The sequence below is a fragment of the Rhinoraja longicauda genome, chromosome 16, assembly GCF_053455715.1.
Source record: "Rhinoraja longicauda isolate Sanriku21f chromosome 16, sRhiLon1.1, whole genome shotgun sequence".
Lineage (NCBI taxonomy): Eukaryota > Metazoa > Chordata > Chondrichthyes > Rajiformes > Arhynchobatidae > Rhinoraja > Rhinoraja longicauda.
The window spans coordinates 38,861,883-38,889,016 of NC_135968.1; the positions used below are offsets into that span (position 1 = coordinate 38,861,883).

General features: G+C 43.2%; 1 protein-coding gene across 4 annotated transcripts in view; it reads left to right on the forward strand.

Annotated features, from left to right (window-relative positions):
* Positions 1–27,134, forward strand: part of tcerg1l (transcription elongation regulator 1 like) — a 563,581-nt gene that overhangs the window by 445,012 nt on the left and 91,435 nt on the right. For all 4 annotated transcript variants that reach the window (XM_078413654.1, XM_078413653.1, XM_078413652.1 and 1 more), the window contains one exon: positions 25,111–25,177. In XM_078413654.1, coding sequence (XP_078269780.1) covers positions 25,111–25,177 — 67 coding nt within the window. The remainder of the gene's footprint in view (positions 1–25,110; positions 25,178–27,134) is intronic.

Consider the following 27,134-nt stretch of genomic DNA (forward strand, 5'->3'; position numbering starts at 1 on the left):
GGACCTGCCGAGGCCACACCCAGCTTGCACCGTCACCAGACCACCTAGCGCCCCAGCTTCTGATGCCACCCTGGACTTGCAAGGTGCCTCAGCGAGTCCTTCTTCACCCACTGCATGGTCCGGTGACATGAGTGTTGTTGTGGCTCACGCTGTAGTCTCTGTGGGATAGCACATTCTTCAGGCCGCCAGCACCAACAGGACGAGCTCGGTCACTGTGGGGCTCCCTCCCTCTCCCCCCCCCCCCCCCCCCCCCCCCCCGACCTGCTACTGTTTCTTCCTGTCGTCCCATTGCTTTGTCCACTCCACCCTCGATTGCCGAATTCTCTTCTTTCTCCAGCCGCTCTCTCCAGTTGGCCTCTCCCCTCTCTTCCCCCCCCCCCCCCCCACCCCCTTCTCCACCATCTTCTCCACCCTGGAGACGCCGACCTGCTCCACCCTACAAGCACCAGCAGGTGGGAGGGGAGGGGAGGGAGCTCCACAGTGACCGAGCGCGTCCTGTCAGTGGTGGCGGCCCGAAGAAAGCGCTGCCCCCAGGGGCTACAATGTGAGCCGCAACAAAACGGCCACGTAACCGGTACGGCGGCAGCTGATGAAGGAAAGCTCGCCGGTGCAGTCCAGTGGCATCAGCACCTGGTTTTAAGATGAAACGGCACAAAGTCCTGGAGTAACTCAGATTGAAACAGTCATAAGCAGGGTACCAACATCACATATCCATGTTCTCCTACAATTGTCAGTACTCATTTTCACCGAGCCCACAGCTAACAGTGGACCGTTTCCTTGATCATCGTTGCTTTTTTGTAAATCTTTTATTCATTTTTTTATACCATCTACATCTCTCATTTCCATTTCCCCACTCAGCCTGAAGAAGAAGAATCAGCCCAAAACGTCACATATTCCTTTTCTCCAGAGATGATGCCTGACATGCTGAGTTACTCCAGCACATTGGGTCCTTTAGTGTATTAGCTATTATCTACACTTCTTTGTTTCAACTACATACAATGATAATACCTTATTCGGTTTTAGTGGACAATCGGCAATAACGCACACCATTCCACCTTCCAGCCCCCCAGTCTGTTATAATGAGAGTTTGATGGATCATGATTTGATATTTGTTATTTGAAAACCAAAAATATGTTTATAAAGATACATCATCTTGCCATGCAAATGGAAAATAACAAATATCTCAGTGAATAGAACTCCCCCTCCCATTCCCAATCTGACCTTTCTGTCCTGGGCCTCCTCCATTGTCAGAATGAGGCCCAGCACAAATTGGAGGAACAGCACCTCATATTTCGCTTGGGCAGTTTACTCCCCAGCAGTATGACTGTAACTTAAGATAGTCCTTGCTTTCCCTCCCTATCCCCTTCCCCTTCCCAGTTCCCCCACTAGTCTTCCTGTCTCCGACTACATTCTATATTTGTCCCGCCCCCTCCCCTGACATCAGCCTGAAGAAGGGTCTCGACCCGAAACGTCACCCAATCCTTCTCTCCCGAGATGGTGCCTGACCCGCTGAGTTACTCCAGCACTTTGTTTCTATCTCATTGAATGATTGTGTGACTAGGTTGAAAGGCTGATTGTGCTCCCAGGGTTACGCTAATTTAAAAGTGCTCACAAAAATGCCTCACTATTCCGAAGAGTCCCACCAGATTGCTCCTTCACAAATAAACACCTCTTCCATAAAATATCAGCAGCAAAGCCTCTGTACGGATCTCAGCCATAAGATGTCCAGTCAGCATAAAGTGGGATGAGATACTGATTTTATTATGCTCAAAATGACTGTACGTACCATGCCAAATGGTGCAGTTGAATGACATGCTTGTATCTTATTTGGTCATCGTCACACTTAGAAACTTGGCATTGTACTATGTTAAATAGTGCTCTGAGACTGAAAAGAATTAGCACAGCTACCATACAAATATCAGTCTGAAGAAGGGTCTCGACCCGTAACGTCACCCATTCCTTCTGTCCTGAGATGCTGCCTGCCCCACTGAGTTACTCCAGAATTTTGTGTTTACCTTCGATTTAAATCAGCATCTGCAGTTTTTTTTCCCTACCATACAAATATATTTGCTCCATTCTCAGGCATCAAACAAAATAGCATAATCATTACAGCACCTAATTCTATGACTGACAATAAAGGCTAAAGACAATGAAAATAATAATAAACGTGCCACCAAATGGTAACTGAAGACCCGAGCAAAAGTAGGTGAGGGAGACCAAAACATTGCAGATTTCTTATTTATGAAGGTCAAGTGCCCCTGGAAGAGATCATTAACCAACTCAATGACATCAACAGAAGGAGGCAATCATTTGAAACATTTGGATCTGCTCTGCTATATTTCATTGGATTGTTCAACTGATTGGATTCAACCTTGACAGAAATGTTTAGGTCAAAATAAACTGACTGACATCTAGATATTGCTGCCCTTATAGCAGCACTTCACAAAATGAAGATCTCAGACAGCCCCTTGGGTGATGTGGTGTCCATCAAATACTATGCAGCATTTGTTTGAGATTGCAGATTTCACAAATGCCCAGATGGGATCGGCAGATGCTGCACATTGACCCACGCCACTAGCTGAAAGGTATAGAAATTGGTGGGAAGGAAGTGCAGATGCTGGTTCAAACCGAAGATACGACACAAAAAGCTGGAGTAACTCAGGCAGCATCTCTGGCGAAAAGGAATAGGTGACGTTTTGGGTCGAGACCCTTCTTCAGACCGAGAGTCAGGGGAAATGGAAACGAGAGATATAGATGGTGATACAGAGGAATATAGAACAAATGAATGAGAGATCTGAAAAAAAAGTGCCGATGATAAAGGAAACGTTCCATTGTTAGCTGTGGGCTGGGTGAAATCATGTTACACAGACAATGAAAGGCACCAGGACGACAGTGAAACCTGTACAACAACTAGGGTGGGGGAGGGACGGAGAGAGAAGGATTGCAAGGGTTACTTGAAGATAGAAAAATCAAAATCATTAAGAATAAGGGGTAGGCCATTTAGAACTGAGATGAGGAAAAACATTTTCAGTCAGAGAGTTGTGAATCTGTGGAATTCTCTGCCTCAGAAGGCAGTGGAGGCCAATCCTCTCAATGCATTCAAGAGAGAGCTGGATAGAGCTCTTAAGGATAGCGGAGTCAGGGGGTATGGGGAGAAGGCAGGAACGGGGTACTGATTGAGAATGATCTGCCATGATCACATTGAATGGCGGTGCTGGCTCGAAGGGCCGAATGGCCTCCTCCTATTATCTATTGTCTATTGTCTATACCGCTGGGTTGTAAGCTGCCCAAGCGAAATATGAGGTGCTGTTCCTCCAAATAGAAATTGTTATCAGAATAGCATATGTAGATTGTTGGTAAGTTATGCACGAAGAAAGGTTTAGATGTTAATTGCAACCAGAATACATGTCCTCCTCAATAGTGGGATAGTGTAGGTAGAAGCTATAAGCAAAAAGAATGCAGGTTTATGTGAGAGCCTGGCTTGAACCAATACGTTACGTTCTTTATGAATATTATATATTGGGCAGTCTTATTTAGGCTACTTACTTTAAGTATTTCATCTGCATCTGTAGATCCTTAAAGTAGCATTGACTCTGGTTACTTTTTCTTCTGTCAGACATTCAGGATTCAGGATATCTTTATTTGTCATCCAAAAAACAAGTTTTTTTGACGAGATTTCGTCACCCACAGTCCAACAATAAGAGCAATAAAATAAGCAAATTACACAACCCCAACCAACACAAAACACACAAAAAAAAGAAACATCCATCACAGCGAGTCTCCTCCAGTCACCTCCTCACTGTGATGGAAGGCCAGAATGTCTTTTCTCTTCCCCTGCCGTCTTCTCCCATGGTCAGGCTGTTGTACTTGCCACGTTCCAGGCCGCGCCGGACGGTGAAAGGTCCGCAGCGGGCCGACCCCAGCACTGCGATCCGGGGCGGGTGAAGACGCTGCCGCTGCTGCTGCACGCCGGGGCGGTCATGGCTCCCGACATTGAAGCCCCCGCCGAGCAGAGAAAAATCCCGCGGCCTATTTAAGGCCGTGCCGGACGGTGAAATGTCCATGCAGTACCATGTGGACAATGATGGTCTCAAATGTGGGGGAAGCTGCAGCATTTCACTGCTTTCTTTTGATTAACGTTGCAGAAAGTAAATCTGAGTGCTACTCTGACAACAAAACTCTGAAAAACAAAAAACACGTGAATCCCTTGAACCATTGATTAGGGGAAACAACATCAGGGAGGTACTCAGATTTGCATTCAGGAATAACTGTTCATCACAATTCATTCGAAACGTATAAGATTATTAAGGGGTTGGACACGTTAGAGGCAGGAAACATGTTCCCAATGTTGGGGGAGTCCAGAACAAGGGGCCACAGTTTAAGAATAAGGGGTAGGCCATTTAGAACTGAGATGAGGAAAAACTTTTTCAGTCAGAGAGTTGTGAATCTGTGGAATTCTCTGCCTCAGAAGGCAGTGGAGGCCAATTCTCTGAATGCATTCAAGAGAGAGCTAGATAGAGCTCTTAAGGATAGCGGAGTCAGGGGGAGAAGGCAGGAACGGGGTACTGATTGAGAATGATCAGCCATGATCACATTGAATGGCGGTGCTGGCTTGAAAGGCCGAATGGCCTCCTCCTGCACCTATTGTCTATTGTTTATTGTCTATTGTCTATTGTCTATCCCTGTATTTTATGATGAAATGATTGACCCCATTGAACAAGGCATCTGTGACCTTCTGATCAAACTTTATATGGTTAGCTTTGCTGATGATTCTTATACTAGCAGCAATTGAGATGGAGAAATTAATATTCTGAAATGTTGTAAACCTGACTAGTCTGCAGAAGGGGCTCGACCCCAATGGTCACCCATTCCTTTTCTCCAGAGACGCTGCCTGACCCGCTGAATTACTCCATCTTTTTGTGTCTGTCTTTAGTCTGAAGTTGAAAGGAGACTTATGAGACGAGCTATTGAAACAGAGAATAGTAGATGCTGTGATGCACTGACAGAGGGAGTGGTGGAAGCGGATACGACAGCAATGTTTAAGAGACATGTAGACAGACATACGGACAAGTAGCGAATGGAAGCATATAAACCTCATGCAGGCAGATGTGCAATTTATATTGGCATCGTGGCCTGTAAAACACTGTGGGCCAAAGTTTAGTTTATTGTCACGTGTACCGAGGTACAGTGAAAAGCTTTTGTTGCGTGCTAACCAGTCAGCAGAAAGACAATACATGATCACAATCGAGCCATCCACTGTGCACAGATACATGATGAAGGGATTAATGTTTAGTGCAAGATAAAGTCCGATTAAAGATAGTCCGGGGGTCTCCAGTGAGGTAGATAGTAGCTCAGGACAGCTCTCTAGATGTTGAAAAGGTGATTCAGTTGTCGGATAGCAGCTGGGAAGAAATAGTCCCTGAATCTGGAGGTGTGTGCTTTTGCCTGATGGCAGAGGGGAGAAGAGGAGTGACTGGGTTGAGAATCATCTTTGATTATGCTAGCGGCCTTGTCGAGGCAGCGTGAAGCGTAAATGGAATCAATGGAAGGGTCGTTGGTTTGTGTGATGGTCTAGGCTGCATCCACAATTCACTGCAATTTCTTGCGGGCTTGGATGAAGCTGTTCCCAAACCATGCTGTGATGCATCTCCGTAAAATGCTTTCTCCGGTGCATCTGTAGAAATGAGTCAGAGTTGTTGGAGGCATGACGAACTTCCTAAGCCTTCCAAGGAAGTAGAGGGGTTCAAGTGCTTCGATATGGCTGGTCCAGGACAAGTCGCTGGTGATAATTACTCCTAGGAACTTAAAGTTTTCAAATATTCCAACTTCGGAGCTGTCAATGCATGTGTACCACTTTGCTTCCTGAAGTTGATCACTATCTCCTTTATCTTGCTGACATTGAGAGAATGGCTATTGTCTTGACACTTGGTCACGAGGTTTCCCGATCTAATTTCCTGCACTCAGACTCGCCATAACTTGATATCAGGCCCACAAAGGTGCGGTCGTCTGCGAATTTGTAGATTGAATTGGAATGGAACTTGGCTGCACGCTCGTGGTGTGTAAGAAGTAGAGAAGGGGGCTGAGAACACATCCTTGCAAAGCACCAGTGTTGAGGATTATCGTCGAGGATGATTTGTCCCCTATCCTCAATGATTGTGATCTGTTGCTCAGGACGTCGAAGATCCATTGCAGAGATGAGTGTTGACTCCAAGCTCCATGAATTTGGCGATGAGTTTAGATGGAAAATTGATGCTAAAAGCAAAGCTGTCGTCTATGAATAGAAGTCTGATGTAGGCATCTCACTTAACCAGCTGCGCCAGGGAGATGGCATCAGCCATGGAAATGTTATGGCGGTAGGCATACTGCAGTGGGTCAAGGCTGGATCAAGGTTGGATTTGATGCATTCCATAGCTAGCATCTCAAAGCACTTCAAGATGGTGGATGTCAAGGCCACTGGACATAATCGTTAAGGCATGAGATCTTGCTTTTCCTTGGCATGATGATATGGATGATATATTGTCTTATCCATGACTCCTGGGGATTTATGGTTCATATCTGCTCCAAATAGGGAAGGAGCAGAAGGGATGTTATTAAAACCTTAAGGTTTAAACCATCAGGAACCCACTGAAGCCCAGAAGGAAGGTACAACTTCCCATCCACCGGTCCCATCATCTCTTTCTTGCCACATCTGCCTGACAATCTGTGTTTCTCTATTGGCCTCATTAACCATCTCAGAACCCCCAAAACCCAGAGTGGAAGCAAGTTGTCCTCAATCCTAAAGAACTGCCGAAGATGCAGAGAAGTAAGAGGGATGATAGGGAAGTGAATTGAAAGTAGGCATGCAGGTGCAGCAGGCAGTGAAGAAAGCAAATGGTATGTTGGCATTCATAGCTAGGGGATTTGAGTTATAGGAGCAGGGAGGTTCTGCTGCAGTTGTACAGGGCATTAGTGAGACCACACCTGTAGTATTACGTACAGTTTTGGTCTCCTAATCTGAGGAAAGACATTCTTGCCATAGAGGGAGTACAGAGAAGGTTCACCAGTTTGATTCCTGGGATGGCAGGACTTTCATATGAAGAAAGACTGGATAGACTCGGCTTGTACACGCTGGAATTTAGAAGATTGAGGGGGGATTTTATAGAAACTTACAAAATTCTTAAGGGGTTGGACAGACTAGATGCAGGAAGATTGTTCCCGATGTTGGGGAAGTCCAGAACAAGGGGGTCACAGTTTAAGGATAAGGGGGAAGTCTGTTAGGACCGAGATGAGAACTTTTTTTTTCACACAGAGAGTGGTGAATCTGTGGAATTCTCTGCCACAGAAGGTAGTTGAGGCCAGTTCATTGGCTATATTTAAGAGGGAGTTAGATGTGGCCCTTGTGGCTAAAGGGATCAGGGGGTATGGAGAGAAGGCAGGTACGGGATACTGAGTTGGATGATCAGCCATGATCATATTGAATGGCGGTGCAGGCTCGAAGGGCCGAATGGCCTACTCCTGCACCTATTTCCTATGTTTCTATGTTTCTATGAAACAATTCCAACTGCATGAATGGCAAGGCAGAGCATGAAGCGGATGAAGAAGGATGCTGACCAGGGTAAATGTAGTTCCTTTCCTCATCAAACCATTCTAAGCACACACTTAGAATGTACGTCATTGATGATGGGTGGAAGAAGAATTAAGAGATTGTGCCCATGTTAATTAAAGTAACATTAACATCCATTACACCATGCATACAAGTCTATTGTTGTCAGAGTGCGAGCCAAATGACCCTCAGTAGAAAATTTGCAGCAAATAATAGATCACAATCTTGTGAAACAGATGGAGATCTGTTGAAGGTTGAAATCTGCAGCTTTCTAATTCCCGTTCACATAATCTGGACATTACCGTTTTCCCTCCAGAAAGGAAGCGTTCTTTATTTGTAGATGTAATGTGCGGCATATTTTCAAGGGCAATCTCTGTTGCTGGGTGGGAAGTGGTGCATTGCTTTATTCTTGCAAACAGACATTTTTGTTCAAAATCTATTGCATGTTCAACTGCTGAATTGATATCGCTGGTTAATAACCTCCTGGAGCTCTACTCAATTGCACTTAAGGATCACAGAACACTTGTTCAGAAATATTCCTTGCACCATTAGCCAAAAGAGAATCTTATTTCTGTTTGCACCTCCCTCAGGAGATCATTATTATCAAGCAGAAGTGCTGTTATTGGAATTTTCAGAGAGTTGTATGAACACCACAAAATAATATCCAAGGATATTTGGATATTGATGCAGATTACAATGTAGCAAATGGAAAACACTTTTCACACATGATATAATTCTCAGGCCTACTTGAATGTTCGACTGGGTGTCCCTCCTTAACTTCTGTAAAAACCCATCATCCTGAAGAGAAGATGGACACAAAGTGCTGGAGTAACTCTGGGCGAGTCAGGCAGCATCTCTGGAGAAAAAGGATGGGTGACGTTTCAAATCACCACCATCTTTTGAAGTGCATTTAGGAATTGTCGAGAAATAACTGCCAGGCTTGCCAGTAATGCTTAGATCTTCAAAATGAAAAAAATAATTTGTAGTGACAATGATGTTTAACACTTTCTTCCGATGTTAGAACACTTTCTTCCGATGTTTTAGAGTTGGCACAACAAACTCCAACTATTCCCGACCCGAAACGTCACCCATTTCTTCTCTCCAGAGATGCTGCCTGCTCCTCTGAGTTACTCCAGCATTTTGTGTCTAAAGGGCGATTTTTTAGGCGACTGCTTAGGCGATTTTTTAGGCGACTGCCGGCAACTGTCAAAGTCGTAGCAGATCTCCAAAATTTTCTTTTACCCTACGACAATGACCACAACAATGCCGAGTCAGGTCGATACAAGTCACTTTTTTGGTGAAACTAGCACCTGGCTAAGAGATTACACCGTCTTCGGAAACATCGTGAAATTCCTACGCTTATCAATGCATCTCCGGCATCCTAATTTTCGCTGAAATCACTGACAAGTCTGTAATTACTTGAGAGTTTTTAAATATAACATCTTGCCCGGGTTACTTGTAAACCAAGCTTCACGGTAACAAGGCATAAACTGGATTGACTTCCAGTTTACTAATAGTAGTATTTAGAAATTTAATTTTAAACGTGGTTAAATGGATTTTTGTGCGAGTTTGGGCATTCTATGAAAATGTATGGGAGATGCATATCTGGTTTCTGGGTTGCATATCTGGGTTGGGAGCCTACTTTAAAAGTAATCGCTGATGGCCATAAACATCGGAAATTCCCACGCTTACCTGACCGTCAAACTGTCGCCTCCAATCTACCTGTCAAATGTCCTGACGGTAAATAGATTGGTTAAACACAAGTATTTTATGGTATCTTCAAATGACTTTACTTAATTTAATATTACGTACTTCTAAATGCATCTGCGACAACCTAGCAAACCTGGGGACAGCATGCGACAGCGCCCACGATAAGCAACGATACCTGGCGACAAGCCAGCTGTCGCCGAGAAATTTCACTCCGGATGATTTCTCAGCGACGCGCCGAGATCCACTATGATTCTTTGAAGACTCCTCACGATCATGCCCGCGACACCCCGGCGAACTGTTGGCGACAGCCTAGTCGCCGGCAGTCGCCTTAAAATCACCTAAGTCCTTAACTCCAACTATTTATTTCCAGAATCCATGAGAAAGCCAAAATTTCACTGCACCGGGCAAAATTACCATAGCTGCAAACAGCATTGATTGTAGATTATGAGGCTAAGTAACTGAGTCACACTTTGTATGTTAGGTGTCAATAGGGACACAATGATAACAATGTCATTAGCCACAACAACAAATGTAGAAGATAATCAGTCCAGCACAGGAACAAGCTCTTTTTTTCGCATGATGTTGGTGTTGGTCATGATGTCAAATTAAATAATCCTTTCTGCCAGCACATGATCGACATCCCCACATTCCCTGTATAATTATGTATATTTATGTGTCTACCTAAAAGCCTCTTAAACATCACTATCATATCTGCTGCCACCATGACCACTGGCAGTGCATTCCCAGCACCCACCACTTTCTGTGTAAAAGCTTGCAATGCACATTGTCTTTAAAGTTTGCCCCTCTGACATTAAAGCTATGCCCTTTAGTATTTGATATTACCACCCAGGGAAAAGGTTCTGACTCTCCCCCAATTATGCTGCTTATAACCTTATATGTCTCTTTCAGGTCATCCTCCCCCCCCCCCCCCCCCCCCCCCGCTTCCCCCTCCCCTCCCTCCCCCCCCCAGCCTCCAAAGCTCCAAGGAAAACGATCCAAGTTTTTCAAACCTTTCCTTATAGCTAAGACCCTCTAATCCAGGCAACATTCTAGTAAGCCTCTTCTACACCGTCTCCAAAGCCTCCACATCCTTTCCTGTAATGAAGTGACCAGAACTACACACAATACCTCAAATGTTGCCAAACCAAAGTTGTATAAAGCTTCAACATGATTTCCTGACTCTTTATAATAATGCCATGACCGATGAAGGCAAGCATCCATACACATTCTTTACCACTCACCTTACGGTTTTGCTGCTTTGACATAAAATAGAATAAAGGCATAAACTACTTCTAAGAGGGGAGAGGATTCAGAAAAAAATGGAGGTGCAAAGGGACTTGGGATTGCTGGTGCTAAATTCCTGAAAGGTTACTCTGCAGATTGAGTCAACGGAAAGGAAGACAAATGCAATGCAAACATTCATTTTGAGGGGACGAGAATATAAAAGCAATAACGTGCATTATTTCCAGTTGGCACAATTGGTTGGGGCATTGGGTATAAGAGTCAGGAAGTCATGATGTGGCTTTATAGATAATGAGAACATTTTTTTTCCCAGGGATGTATCAAGGACTAGATTACATAGATTTAAGGTGAGAGGGGCAAAGTTTAAAGGATTTGTACGATGCAAGTTTTTTGCACAGAGGTTGATGGTTGTGGAGGTAGATATAATAGTGGCATTGAAGAGTCTTCAATGGTGGTGCAGGGAAAGGAGGGATATGGATGAAGTGCATGCAGATAGGATTTGGCCTTGGCATTATGTTCGGGACAAAGATAATGGGCCAAAGGGCCTGTTCCTGTGCAGTACTGGTCTATGTTCTATATGTTCAAAGTAGAACTGCTCATTCGAGCACCAGAGACCAGGATCAATCCTGACCTCAGGTGCTGTCTGTGTGGAGTTTGCATGATTTCCCAGTGGCCACATAAGTTTTCTCTCGTTGATTAGGTTTTCCTTCCACATCCAAAAGAAGTGTAAGCTGGTAGGTTGATTGCCTACTGTAGGTTGCTCCTAGTGCATAAGTAAGTGGTAGAAGCTAAGGGAGTTCCGAGTCATAGAGTGATACAGTGTGGAAACAGGCCCTTCACCCAACTTGCCCACACCAGCCAACATGTCCCAGCTATACTAGTCCCACCTGCCTGCGCTTGGTCCATATCCCACCAAACCTGTCCTATCTATATACCTGTCTAACTGTTTCTTAAACAATAGGATAGGCCCAGCCTCAACTACCTCATCTGGCAGCTTGTTCCATACATTTTCTATGGAGTGGTCTGCTGGAGCAGCAGCATCTCAGCGGCGGAAGGGAAGAGACTCGACAATCTGGTCAGGAAGGCCAGCTCTGTCCTGGGTTGCCCCCTCGACTCAGTGCAGGTGGTGGGAGAGGGGAGGATGATGGCAAAGCTAACATCGCTGCTGGACAACGACTCCCACCCCGTGCAGGACACTGTCACTGCACTGAGTAGCTCCTTCAGTGACAGACTCATTCACCCCAAGTGCGTGAAGGAGAGATATAGGAGGTCCTTCCTTCCCGCTGCTGTGAGACTGCACAACCAGCACTGCTCCCAGCAGACGAATCAACATTACCAGCTAAGAACACACAGAAAACTGATGACAATTTATGTATCTTTTATTTATAATGAATGATCTCTTGCTCTTGCTATCCACTTTGCTGCTGTAACACTGTAAATTTCCCCGGTGTGGGACGAATAAAGGAATATATTATTATTATTATTATTATTATTACACCCACCACCCTTTGTGTGAAAAGATAACCCCTCAGATTCCTATTAAATCTTTTCCCCTTCACCTTGAACCTATGTCCTCTGGTCCTCAATTCCCCTACTCTGGGCAAGAGACTCTGTGCATCTACATGATCTATTCCTCTCATGATTTTGTACACCTCTATAAGACCACCCCTCATATCCTCCTACGCTCCAAGGAATAGAGACCCAGACTACTCAATTCTCCCTAAAGCTCACACCCTCGAGTCTTGGCAGCGTCCTCATAAATCTTCTCTGAACCCTTTCAAGCTTGACAATATCTTTCCTATAAGATGGTGCCCAGAACTGAACACAATATTCTAAATGCGGTCTCACCAACATCTTCAGCAACTGCAACATGACCTCCCAACTTCATGAAGGCCAATGTGCCAAAAGCCTTTTTGACCACCTTATCTACCCGCGACTCGACCTTCAAGTAACCATGCACCTGTACTCCTAGATCCCTCTGCTCTACAACACTCTCCGGAGGCCTACCATTCACTGTGTAGGTCCTGCCCTTGTTAGACATCCCAAAATGCAACACCTCATACTTCTCTGTATAAAATGCCAATCGATACAGATCCTGCTGCAATCTTTCACTACCATCTTCACTACTTGCAAAACCATCCAATTTGGTATCATCAGCAAACTTGCTAATATTGCCCTGTATGTTCTCATCCAAATCATTGATGTAGATGATAAACAGTAACGGGCCCAGCACCGAACCCTGAGGCATACCACTAGTCACAGGCCTCCAGTCCGAGAAGCAACCAATTTGCTATCAATCCAGCTATCTCTCCTTGGATCCATGCGATCTAACCTTCCAGAGCAGCCTACCATGCGGAACCTTGTCAAATGCCTTACTGAAATCCATGTGTACAACATCTACAGCTCTGCCCTCATTGACCTTTTTGGTCAAGTCTTCAAAAAAATCAATCAGATTTGTGAGACAGGACCTCCCACGTACAAAACCATGTGACTATCCCTAATCAGCCCTTGCCCGTCGAAATGCCTGTATAACCTATTCCTCAGAATACTCTCTAGTAACCTTCCAAACTACAGATGTTAAGCTCACCGGCCTATAGTTCCCAACGTTTTCCCTACAGCCCTTGTTGAAAAGAGGCACAACATTTGCCACCCTCCAGTCTTCCGGCAACTCTTCTGTATTTAAGGACGACTCGTAAATTTGATGAGAATGTGGGGAGAACAAAAATCATATTTATGAAGGATGTGTAAAAGGGTAGTTGAAGATCATCGTGGGTTTGATGGCCAAAGGGCCTGATTCTATGGTATATGACTATTAACCTTGATGTTCTGACAAACATTTATCCTTCAAACTACTTTTCTTAAAAAAAAAGCAGATCACCTGGTCAGCATCACACTGGTGTTTATCAGAGCTTGATATGTACAATTTGCCTGCTGCTTTTAGAACATAGGAAACATATAAAATAGGTGCAGGAGGAGGCCATTTGGCCCGTCGAGCCAGCACCGCCATTCATTGTGATCATGGCTGATCATCCACAATATTGCAACAATTCAATACCACCTACTGCCTCTAAAGGCACATCTTGAAAGTGATATTAAAGGAGCTTCTTAAAAACATTTCTTTCTTTGTACAGTCTTCCTTCAGACTGAAAGGTCGACAAAATATGAATGCCGGGAAAACACAATGCAGACTTCCGATCTGTGCTGAAATTTGCTCTATGTGTCCCCACCTTACAATACCCAGCATTGCCTACTTTGTTCCTGATAAGGCAAGTCTTCATTTCTAAGACTTGCCTTACAATTAATTCCCTGCGTGTGTGTCGCAGACCAGCAAACAGCGCAGTACGTCATTTTCGACTGCACTGTCCGCCGTCCCCCTGGTGGAGGGGTAGACCTCACGGCCCTCGACAACAGCACATTTCACTGGCTACAGCGCCTGGAGGGCGTTACACAACTTCTGCTGCCTCGAACGCAAGAAGAAGAATTTCCATGAAGCAAATTCTTGTCGTAATGTAGAAATGTAAGAGCCAACTTTCATAATGCAAGATCCCACAAATGGGAAGGAAAGAACTGCAGACGCTGGTCTGAAGAAGGGTCTCGACCCGAAACGTCATCCATTCCTTCTCTCCACAGATGTTGCCTGTCCCGCTGAGTTACTCCAGCATTTTGTGTCTACCCACAAATGGGAAAATAATTGTAGAAGGAGAACTCACATTTCAGTCCGCCATTTAATATTGGTATTGCCACAGGTTTACTTTTGTCTTGTGTCCCGGGACATAGTGAAAAACTTATTAGGTAAGATCATGACTGATAATTCTCCTCAGTGCCACTTTCCTGCACCAACTACAACCTGTTTGCTTCCTCATATCTTGATCTCTCTCTTAAATATACTGAGCAACTGATATACTTCCACCCTCCCTAGTCTCCACAACCCTCCGGATGAAAAAATTCCAAGAAGATAGATGAAGACATTTCTTCTCATCTGTCTTGAATGGACAGAGTTTTGATCCCTGCTTCTCGAAAGATCAGACCATATCGCACCTCTTCTCATCCCGACATACTTGTGCTGAGGCTTCCACCTGCAATTTTAAACCTGCAATTTTGTAGGCTGTTGCGCGCAATTAACTGCAATGACAGAGATGCCAATTAATGGTTGAGCGGAGTATACCTAATATATGTATGGGAGCGGTGACGGCTGTCTCCTTCAATCGGAAGACTCCTTAGCAACAAAGGGCGGCACGGTGGCGCAGCGATAGAGTTGCTGCCTTACAGCGAATGCAGCGCCGGAGACTCGGGTTCGATCCCGACTAGGGGTGCTGTCTGTACGGAGTTTGTACGTTCTCCCTGTGACCTGCTTAGGTTTTCTCCGAGATCTTCGGTTTCCTCCCACACTCCAAAGACGTACGGGTTTGTAGGTTAATTGGCTGGGTAAATGTTAAAAAACTGTCCCCAGTGGGTGTGTGATAGTGTTAATATGCAGGGATCGCTGGTCGGCGTTTTTGCGCTGTATCTCTAAACGAAACTAAACTAAAAGGACCTGACCGGGCCGATGAATTCTACTGCTTATATTTCATTTGGCTCTCTCTTTACATGTGTGTCATTTCTTCATTCATTACACGCACTGTGTCATAAGAATAAAGAGCAGCAGGAGGCCTTGTCAGTACTTAATGATGGATATTGATGAAAAAACATCAATATCCCAAAGGAATTGACAGTCTGCAATGAACCATGAGCGAGTCTGTGCTTGTTCTCAGACAAAGAAGCCTCCAGTCCAGGTCATGCAGACATACTGAAGGTTTGACCTCAGGCATTGAAGAACAGCTATTTAGGAAGATTAATGGGAACGTATCTGAAGAATAACATCTCTCAGGCCTTAAAGGTCTGGGTTACATCCACCTGCTAGTCAGTAAAAGATCAGCCCCAGGACTAAGCACAAATGATGCACCTAAAATTCCACTTTCATTCAGCCTTCTCAACAAATATTTGCAAGCTTTCCTGGATGGTTTCTCATGAAAGTGCCAGGATGCAGAACCAAACTGTTAATTTAGTTGCTTTCGAGATGAGAGATTGCTTGAGAGAGAATTCCGAAATCATAGGTGCAAAGGGACCCGGGAGTGCTGGTGCAGGATTCCCAAAGAGTTAATTTGCAAGTTGAATCAGTGGTGAGAAAGACAAATGCATTTATTACGTGAGGATTAGAATACAAAAACAGGGATGTAATGCTGAGGCTCGATAAGGCGCTGGTCAGGCCGCATTTGGAGTATTGTGAGCAGTTTTGGGCGCCACATCTGAGGAAGGATGTGCTGACACTGGAGAGGGTCCAGAGGAGGTTTATGAGAATGATGCCAGGAACGATTGGGTTAAACACATCATGAGCATTTGACGGCACGGGGCTGGTACTCGCTGGAGTTTAGAAGAATGAGGGGTGACCTCATTGAAACTTACCAAACAGTGAAAGGCCTGGATAGAGTGAATGTGGAGAGGATGTTTCCAACAGTGGGAAAGTCCAGGACCAGAGGCCATAGCCTCAGAATAAATGGACGTAACTTTAGAAAGGAGATAAGGAAGAATTTCTTTAGTCAGAGGATGATGAATCTGTGGAATTCATCGCCACAGACGGCTGTGGAGGCCAAGTCAATGGATATTTTTAAGGGGGAATTGATAGATTCTTGATTAGTGCAGGTGTCATGGGGTTATGGGATGAAGGGAGGAGAATTGGGTTGAGAGGGAAAGATAGAATGGGCTTGATTAAATGGCGGAGAATGGGCTGAATGGCCCAATTCTGCTCCAAGAACCTATGAACATACGCACATTGATGGGGCAGCCCTTTCGAGGGATTTTCTGGAGCATGCAACTCTTGGGGGAAGACCCACCATGATTCTAAGATGGGGATAGTATCACTGTACAGCCAAATGCATTTCTAGTATGTCCCAAAGGGTGTGTTTAAGAACAGGACATACAATGAGCAGAGGTAAGCAAAGCAGACTAAGAATAAGACTTATTGTTCTTAGGTTTTTGTATTTAAAATCATTGGAGGTCAATTGATACTTTGGAGATACAGCGCAGAAACAGGCCTTTTGGCCCACCGGGTCTGCGCCGACCAGCGATCCCCGCACATTAACACTATCCTACACCCACTAGGGACAGTTTTTACATTTACCAAGCCAATTAACCTACATACCTGTTCGTCTTTGGAGTCTACATACCTATATGTCTCTGATGATGGTGGGAAGATTTTTTTAGGTTATCTCCTCAGCAGGCTTCTTTTAAGACATCACAAACTAGTGTCCTCTCTGCTGGGGCTTCTTATGCACCAAGCGTTTTGTTGTTTAGTTAAGTTTAGTTTATTATTGTCACATGCACCAAGATACAGTGATTAGCTTTTTGTTGCATGTTATTCAGTCAACGAAAAGACTATACATGATTACAATCAGACTGCCCACAGTGTACAGATGCAGGATAAAAGGGTGTAACATTTAATGCAAGATAAGTCTGATAAAGTCACTTAAAGATGGTTCAAAGGTCTCCAGAGAGATTGATGGGAGGTTTGGACTGCACTCTAGCTGGCGAGAGGACCGTTTAGTTGCCTGATAACAGCTGGGAAGATACTGTCCCTGAATCTGGAGTTATGCATTTTCAGGCTTCTACACCTTTTGCTTGATGGGAGAGGAAAGAAAAAGGAGTGACTGGGGTGAAACTGGCCCTTGATTATGCTGGTGGCCTTGCCGTGGCAGCGTGCAATGTAGATGGAGTCCGTGGAAGGGAGGATAGTTTGTGTAATGGTCTGGGCTACATCTACAACTCTGTAATTTCTTGTGGACTTGACGGAGCTGTTCCAAAACCAAGCTGTGATGCAATGACACATCTGTGGAAGTTGGTGAGCGTTGTTGGAGACATGCCGAACTTCCTAAGCCTTCTAAGGAAATAGAGGCATTGGTGTGCTTTTTTGGCCATTACTTCGGTGTGGGTGCAGGAAGTCTTTATGTGGTGATATAGTTGTAATAGAATATATCTTTAGCCCCCCCCCCCCCCCAAATTCAGGGGATGCTGATCCTATCTGAAATCCTTCTGCCTGATAATCTCAATAATGTTGGTTGGCGGACACTGGAAAACTCGGAAATTCGATCAATGGCCATCACACAAACCATCACACAAGACCCTGCACATTTATGGAATGAGTGACACAAAACCATCTGAAAGGGCTGAGGTGTGGCTGATGTAGTTGTGTGGCTAGCCACCTTGGTTAAAGGAGAGATGCAATGTTAGGACTGGTAGCAAGGAGACCATTAGACCAGATGTGATAGAAACGTGAATCAGTGCATGTAGGAATGCGTTCCCCTGAGATATCTCTTCCAGCACTAGAAGAACTCAAAGTAACATGGATATTTTCTGGGCCAGTAGTTAAGCGTTGATTTGTATTTCGATCTTGACGACGAATGTGTTTCTCATGGTACTTTCTCTCTGTTTTTATGATTCCATCTATCTGTTCTATAAAATATAAAGAGAACATGCTGGGAATGCCCAGCGGGGTTGGGCAGCACTTGTGGAGAGAGGAACGGAGCCAGCATTTCAGTTCGATAACATTTTGGGTTTCTGATGGTTCCACTTAGCCTTGACTTTCTTTCTCAGTTTTCCCAAAAGCAAAGTCAACAAGGATCCGATTAAGATTGAATGCCACTCAAGTACTTCAAAATGAACAGTACTTCCTTCCTCATGCAAGCCAGAATGCAAAATGCCCTCCAAAAGTCCGTGGTTTATTCTTCCATTTCTATCAGCACCCCATTCCAAGAGTTAGGATTGTCTAATATACTTGCGATGGAACGTTGCTCCTGCTTTATAGGCCCTTTAACATAATAACTATAGTCTAAATAACTTTAGAATTTCTTTAGTCAGAGGGTGGTGAATCTGTGGAATTCTGTGCCACAGAAAGCCGTAGAGGCCAAGTCAATGGATATATATTTAAGGCAGAGTTAGATAGATTCTTGATTAGTACGGGTCTCATGGGTTATGGGGAGAAGGCAGGAGAATGGGGTTAGGAGGAAGAGATAGATCAGCCATGATTGAATGGCGGAGTAGACTTGATGGGCCAAACGACCTAATTCTGTTCCTATCACTTATGAACACAGAAATATCCAATCATCTTCAAAACAATAAATTAATGATCAGTAATACAAGTTAAACAGACCCTCGTAGTTCAAAACCAAATTACCTAGTGCAACCAAAACTAAGTTCGTAGAAGATCATAGTGGCTGAGGTATGGTTCTGGTTAGTGTTGGGCAGCGTTCAGGAGCCTGATGGTTGCTGCAAGGAAGCTGTTACTGAATGTAATAACATGGAAGAGCAGGTACTGGTTGAAACTAAAGATAGACATAAAGTGCTGGAGTAGCTCAGCGGGTCAGGCAGCACCTCTAGAGAACATGGATAGGGGACGTTTAGGGTCTGGAAACCCTTCTTCAGACTGAACAGCTGACCAGCAAAGGAGCTTGCTGGAGAACAAAACTTTGCAGTCCTATCTATGAGAAACCCATCCCAAAGTTCAAAATCACATTTGCATTCAGCTGCACAGAGATGTCAGTTGAGCATACAGAAATGAGGTCAATAGTCAATAGTCATTTATTTGTCACATACACATAAATGTGCAGTGAAATGAAAAATTACCCGCAGTTCAACAATAAGACCAATAAGAATAAGCAATAAAAATGCAATAACACATACAATCATAAACCAACACCAAACAAAAGAAACATCCATCACAGTGAGTCTCCTCCAGTCCCTCCTCACTGTGATGGAAGGCCAGAATGTCTTTTCTCTTCCCTGCCGTCTTCTCCCACGGTCAGGCTGTTGGAGTTGCCACGTCGGGGCGGTCGGGACTCCCATCATTGAAGCCCCCGCCAGGCGGTGAAAGGTCCGCGGCCTATTTCAGGCCGCGCCGGATGGTGAAAGGTCCGCGGCGGGCCGACCCAAGCCCCGCTGCCGGAGCTCCCGATGTCGGCCCCCACCCAGGTGGCTGCAGGCTTCCAACGTCCAGGCGGGCCACGCCGGAGCCTCCGGAGACGAGTCGCAGCCGCTCCCGCAGCATCTGAAGGCAGCCAGCGCCGCAGGTGATGAGTCCGGGCCGCGGGCTCTGCGACCAGAGCCCAGGTGGTCCCAGCCGGAGGCCGCCAGCTCCAGGTGTATGGCCGCTGGTAGGCCGCAGCGGGAACGGAGACACAACACAGAAAACAAAGGTCGGGTCTCCGTTCGGGAGAGACAATGTTACAGTTCCCACCCACCCACCCCCCATAACACACAACCGCAACCACTACATCATATTTAAACCACCATTCAGACAAAAACAACAACAAACACAAAAGACAATGGACTGCAGGCAAGCCGCAGCTGTGAGGGCAGCACTGGCTCCTCCTACATGAAGGTTAAGGAATTGACAGAATTGAACAAGGCAAGCAGAGGGTGCAGGTGCTGAAGTAGAGGCATAAGTCATGCCAGTTACGGACTGAAGTAAAAGTGAATCAGGAGCAATGCACTATATAGAACAAAGAACAGTACTGACTCACCTACTGACTCCAACTGTTATCTGGACTACACTTCCTTCCAACCTGCCTCTTGCAAAGACTCTATCCCCTATTGTCAATTCTGTCATAGTTACTGCCAAAAGACTTGAGATATCCTCTTTCTTTAGTAAATGTGGTTTTGCCCCTCTGTCATAGATGGATCCTTCACCCACCACCTCCATCTCCTCTGTATCCCGTAGTTCTAGCCTTGTACCCCTTCCCCCCCAGTTGCAACAAAGATAGAGTTCCCCTGGTCCTTACATTTGACTCCACCAGCCTCTGCATCTAACACATCATCCTCTGATACTTCCAGTACCCGCAACATGATCCTATCATCCATCACTTCGTCCCATCTCCACCCTTTTCCCGTTTCCGCAAAATCAGCTCCCTCGGCAATTCCTCGGTTCACTTATCCCTTCCCACCCAAACCACCATCCTCTGTTGGAACTCCCGGTTACTAACCATGTTAACTCCCCTTCCTAATCTCACACTGACCTTTCTGTCCTGGGCCTCTTCCATTGCCAGAGTAAGGCCACATGCAAACTGGGGGAATAGCACTTCATATTCCGCTTGTGTACTGTACAACCCAACGATATGCACATGGAATTCTCCAATCTTAGGTAACCTCCATAAATCCCCCCCCCCATCCACTTTCTCTCCCATTAACCCCCTCCCCTGAATCCTGTCTGATCTTCTGATTTTGCATCTAAGGTAGACACAAAATGTTGGAGTAACTCAGCGGGACAGGCAGCATCTCTGGAGAGAGGGAATGGGTGATGTTTCAGGTCGAGACCCTTCAGATTGATTTTGCATCTATCTCTCTCCTTCCACTTTAACTACATTCCTAAACAATTCGCACCTTGTCAATCCTCTAGCTACACAATCTGCAACTCTCTAATCCTTTTGTCTCATATCTTGTGTGCTCTCATCACTGGCCTCTCATAATTTCTCATAATCTCCCATAACTTTATATACTTCTATCATGTCTCTCCCTCAGACTGCAACCCTCCAGAGAATTCTCCAGAGCGGAATCAAGGGATATGGGGAGAAGGCAGGCATGGGTTACTGATTGTGGATGATCAGCCATGATCACAATGAATGGCGGTGCTAGCTCGAAGGGCCAAATGGCCTCCTCCTGCACATATTTTCTATGTTTCTATGTAATGCAAGTATGCCCAATCTCACCTTATTGCTTATACCTTATGGTTTATAACTAATGCCATCTAATCCAGGCAACATACTGGTAAAGCTCCTATGCATTCTGTCCTGTAAATCCATGACCACTCTGCAGACCAGGGCTATGGTATTACAAGCACTGAGTACACCCGACCTTTGCCAGTAGATTACCAATGTGCCCCAATAATTAAAATTACTTAAACCTATTATTTTTTTAATCCATGTCCATCCAAAACCTGTTGTGAGTTAAACCTTGCCTGTTTCCGGAAGGTAAACATATAAGAAGTCAGTTTGACTTCATGAATCAAGTACAGACTGGTATTTTAATTTTTTTATACATCATGCTTTGAAAGTCCATGAGGCACCTAAACCAAACTGATTTAGTCCAAAGCCCCTTTAAAACTAAGGATGGAGAAAATAGTAAGAATTAGAATTAGACTGTCCACCTGATTAAATGTTATCTTGTATTGTTTGTTGTCACCTTACCCGAGCTAACAGTGATCTATTCTACAATATCATTGAACCACATCCCCTTTGATGCCTCATTTTCACACCTCACCCTTCCATATCTCTGTTTCTCCCTCTCCCTTGAATCTCAGTCTGAAGATGGGTCTCAACCCATTCCTTCTATCCAGAGATGCTGCCTGTCCCGCTGAGTTACTCCAGCATTTTGTGTCAATCTTTAGTGTAAACCAGCATCTGCAGTTCCTTCCGACACAGAGGAAGAATTAGTTTGGTTTACATGTAATACTGGACATTTCAAGACAGCAATGTTCATATTATTTTGTAAGAAATATGGAAGGGCCATAATCAAAACTGTAAGGAATTGAAAACTTGTGAGTTTAATACCTATAGTTGGAAAACAATTGAGTTCAAGAAAACAGATTGAGCATTTAACATGAATAAAATAAATCATTACTGTTTCCACTTAGTAAAGCTAACAGACTTCGTTCTCTTGATTGAATCACCAAATTGGTAAAAGAGGGATTATGTGTTGGATGTTATGCATCTTAACGTTTAGAAAACATTTGATAAAGTCTCTGTTAGGAGGCTTATGGCTTAAGTAATAGCTCCTGGGATAAAAGACAAAATGGTAAACCGGGTAGTAAATTGCCCAAGTAATAAGATACAAAGCCATTGATCATCGCAGTCATTTTAATTGGACAGCTTTGACAAGCAGGCAATCCCTAAGGTATTCTTAGGAGTTCTGCTATTCAGACTATTTATAAATAATGAAACTATTTAAAGTAACTGCAGACCACTGCAAGGTATGAAGGAAAGCAAACTGTTCATACTAAAGGGATAACTTTCTGACGCATCTAAGACCACTTAGCAAGGGTGAAGAAGGATTAGAACTGACATTTCATATGAAATAAAAATTGTAACAATAGAACAAGTGAAGCAAATAAGATTAATCAGCAAATAAGATTAATCAGCAATAACATAATAGTTCATCAATCATGGAACAAATTGCCTTAGTGTAGGAAGTAATGAAAAAAGAGAATATCAATGATAGTTTTAGATTTTAGCTCGATCATTGATGAAAAGATACCTAGGAATTTAAATCTATTCTCAGTGAAAAAAGCAATCATGAAAAACTCTGACAAAAAGGCAAGATGATTGCAAATTTTAGAATGTGTCAGTTAATTATAATGTCTTTCACGCTTCTTGGGGATTGTTTAATGTTTAAGTCACCAACACGGCGTCACACCCAGATGACATCATTAGTATAAAGCACACCTAGTTGACACCATTAGCACAAAGAATGGTAAATTTGAGGTGTTGTACAGCTTGGGTTAACTGGTCATTTGTTTATGCAACACGTTCACTGAGTGAAGTGTAATGAAGGCACATTTAAGCAGTAAAAACACTTCATAAAGGAAGGCTCTATTCTTTGAATTCCAGTGTATTTTCACCATGAATTTGCTTTGTGCTAATGCTGAGAATGTCCAGAAAGGTAGGCACTTTTTAAGAAAGTTTTTGGTTGTTTCCTCAGAGATGAATCAATTGCATATTTCCCTCAAATAGAAAACTAAAATTTAAATCTAAATACAGCACATTTGCAACATTTTTATGCCCATCAATCAGTGTGAAAAACTGATAACAGCGAGTGTACGCATCAGCGTGCAATGCTATGCAGTAAATAGCAAGTTCATTAAAGCCTTCTGAAGTGAACTGAATCAATTCTTGATTTGCCAAAGAGAATATAAATAAGGATTTAAATGAGGAAGTGAAAAGCAGTCCAGTGTGAATGTGCTGTCCAGCTCAAATATTACGAGAGTTTGTGAGGTTATTGGGAACAGCATTCCCGTCATTTATTGCAAAGAATTCTGGCACCCACCTGCTAATGGAGAGGAGGGAATGGTGGAGGGACATGATTGGTGTGGGACGTGGAAGGTGGAAGGGATCTCTCAGACAATATTCACAATCTATTTTTACCCCTTCTTCCCAAGACTGAACCACATCCTATTTAAGCGGATTTGAAACCGGAGCTGAAGAAGGGTCTCGAACTGAAATGTCACTCATTCCTTCTCTCCAGAGATGCTGCCTGACCCACTGAGTTACTCCAGCTTTTTGTGTCTATCTCCTATTTGAGCGCAGCTATTTGTATCTCTACGATCTAGTTTTGCATGATGATGCCAGAAGATGTTCAGAGGTAATGAGATCTCCATAAAAGAGTAAACGGGGCATTTCTTTCCTTCTCAAATAATTCAGAAGCAAAGGCACATTTAACTTATCTTCTGACCTCAGCAAAGAGGCTGGGGCCAAGCACAAATAGAGAGCAGAGGAGCCAAACAGCATGTAGCTCAATCCCATTTATATGAATGGGAATGCCTACCGTACTTGGAAAGGTAAATGTAGATAAGTTGTTTTTTTTGTTTCACTTCCTTTCATCTTTATAATGTTTTAAGTGACTCTTGTGGATGTTTTCATAAGTTCTAGGAGTAAAATTAGGCCATTCGGCCCATCAAATATTTTTTTGATGCTTTAAAGGTCTGTGATTGTCAAAAGGCCATCAGACTGATCTGGGGGAGAGACTAGAGCTCTGAACCTATCATGGACCAATCCATCATGTGACCGCAGTCATAGACAGGTCTCCTACTTCATCGGTCACATGGAGCTGTGTCAAAGTGGAAGTTGGCGCATGGGTAGTCAAGCTGGGCCAAGTACAATCTCACGGACTTACTTTGAATGGTCACCAAGAATTAAAATGGTGGCCCAGATTCTTAGGGAATATATTGATAGTTGATCTGTATAATTCCCAGTATTTCTCCACAAACGAATTCCTATTCACGCAATTTGGAGCAGGTGGAGAATAGCAAGAGTCTGAAGATGTGGAGGCCGCGCACTGTTGGTAGGGGCTGGGGAGTAGGGAGCATAAGAGAAGGTGCCAAGTTCACTTGGGTCCTGATAGATCCAGCGCAGGGAGTTCTTACCTACTCATGTTGATGGGGCAGAACCACCATTTGGGACCATGGAATATTTAGGGGTTTTTCTCGCCATTGTTTGGAATACATTTAAATGGCTTTAAGTATTTTATGTCTGTTCGATGTTTTAAATAATAGTTTACTTTTTTAGTATTTAGTATCACGGTAGTGTAAGGCAGTTTCTTACATCAAGTTCCCAATAGGGACTTGAGAGTAAAATATAAGGCCTTTTATAGGTTCCTACAGGTAGCTGGTGCAGGCATCTCTATTTTGACTGCTAATTCTGTGCCAATGGTGTTGCAAATATTCAAATGGTTTATGAATTCCACAAATATATATTACTTATTACAGTTATCCATCTGTCATCATCAAATGTGTATAAATATATATATATATAAAAATTTCAATTGTCTTACTTTATTAGCAAAAGATGAAACTTCTAATCAAGAAGAGGCAAATGAAGAACACCTCATGAAAACAAAAAGAAACAAGTATGCAAATTATTTTCTTGACTTTGCTTACTATTTGTCTTTTTTTAAGAATATGCACAATATCTAACTTTGCACAATTTAACTACACTCTAAAACATTGTCTTTTCAAAAGATTTAAATTGACTTTTAGGAAAATATCATTCAATCTAAAATATTTATCTCTTGAGGGCATTAACATTTAATGATTATGAATTCAGTGGTGTCTGCATTTGTAACAGATCCTAAAGCTGAAGAGCTATTCCTAAACGGGAGACAAGAAAACAGAATACATTAAATATAAATCTATATTCTTTCCTCTAAAGAAAAGCATAGCAAGTTGGCTTGGCCGCGCCGTTGTGTTTGGCTGCCTGCCACTGTATGTTTCTTTTTTTTTTCCTAGTCAGATGTGCAGCACTTTGGTCAACGTGGGTTGTTTTTAAATGTGCTATACAAATAAATTGACTTGACTTGACTTGACTATTCAAATTGAACTTTGGGTTTTATTTCATTATACCTTCTTTAACCAAATGTGCATGGGCTGATCTCTTTTCTGTTGATACCTGGACTCATGTATATGGATTGATTAAAAATAGGTATTATCTTTAGAAATTATAAAATATATTGAATGTCATTAGCACATAAAGTGACAATTTACATCATTCTGCATTAATGTTTCACTAAAACATAATAATAATAATAATAAAACAATAATACATTCAGGAAAGCACTCGTTTGAGTGTTATTGTGAGAATAATAGAACGTGCCAAATCCTCATCATTCTGTGAATGATATGAATACTGGTCATTGAAAAATAATCCCAACTACAAAAATAGCAGGAATCTAATTGTGTGTTGTGAGCCTTTTCCAGGCCGGAACATATGATGATAAGTTAATAATTGCCTCTGTGCTGTTAGGTGCAGCATTTGTTGTCATAGGTATCATAACATGCCCCCTGATCAGAATTGCATTTTGATTATGCAGTTCATTTGCTGACTTAGATTTCCACTGAGTACAATAATCACTAATGTCTGACACATAACATTACAACAGGTATTTGGAGCAGTTAATTAGCAAACTTCAACATTTGCTTCATTTAAACTCAAGCATTAGGAATGTCAGGGAACTGCAAATAAGTATATGAATAAATATTAATAACAGTTAAGTTTGCTGTCATTCATACGACTGCAACTCAGCAGTAAACATTGATGGCTGCCCTAGTTTTTCATACTGTCATGTTGTACTGTATTTCTACATCATTTAGTAATGTCCATAGACCAAACACATGTTTTTTCCAAGAACATCTCTTTCTCAATGTTGAATTGGATTTCTGGGTGTTGTTACGTTCTATCAAATTTAATGTTTTAACATAACAGCGTAGGAATTCTTTGTCCTAAGTTATTTACTGTCCTGGTGATATTTTTAATCTAAACCTCAAAAACAAGAAATGCACATCAAAATCACGGCTTTGCTTGCTGAAAGAAATCCAATAATAAGCACCATATAATTAAAAGACTAAATATGTTCCATTATCATGGAGTTTAACAATATTAAATTAAAAGATTTCTCATTGAAATAATGTATACAGATGCTGTTGACTATATAAATTTCTGCTGGCTTAATACATGTTGTAATTTTTCTAATATGTAATATATACATAACTGAAGACATGTCTCAACTGTGACACAAGATGATTGATGTTTACAGTGACATAATTCTGGAAATCCACCAGCAATGCTGAAATGACTAATATTCAATAGACAATAGACAATAGACAATAGACAATAGGTGCAGGAGTAGGCCATTCAGCCCTTCGAGCCAGCACCGCCATTCAATGGCTGATCACTCTCAATCAGTACCCTGTTCCTGCCTTCTCCCCATACCCCCTCACTCCGCTATCCTTAAGAGCTCTATCCAGCTCTCTCTTGAAAGCATCCAACGAACTGGCCTCCACTGCCTTCTGAGGCAGAGAATTCCACAC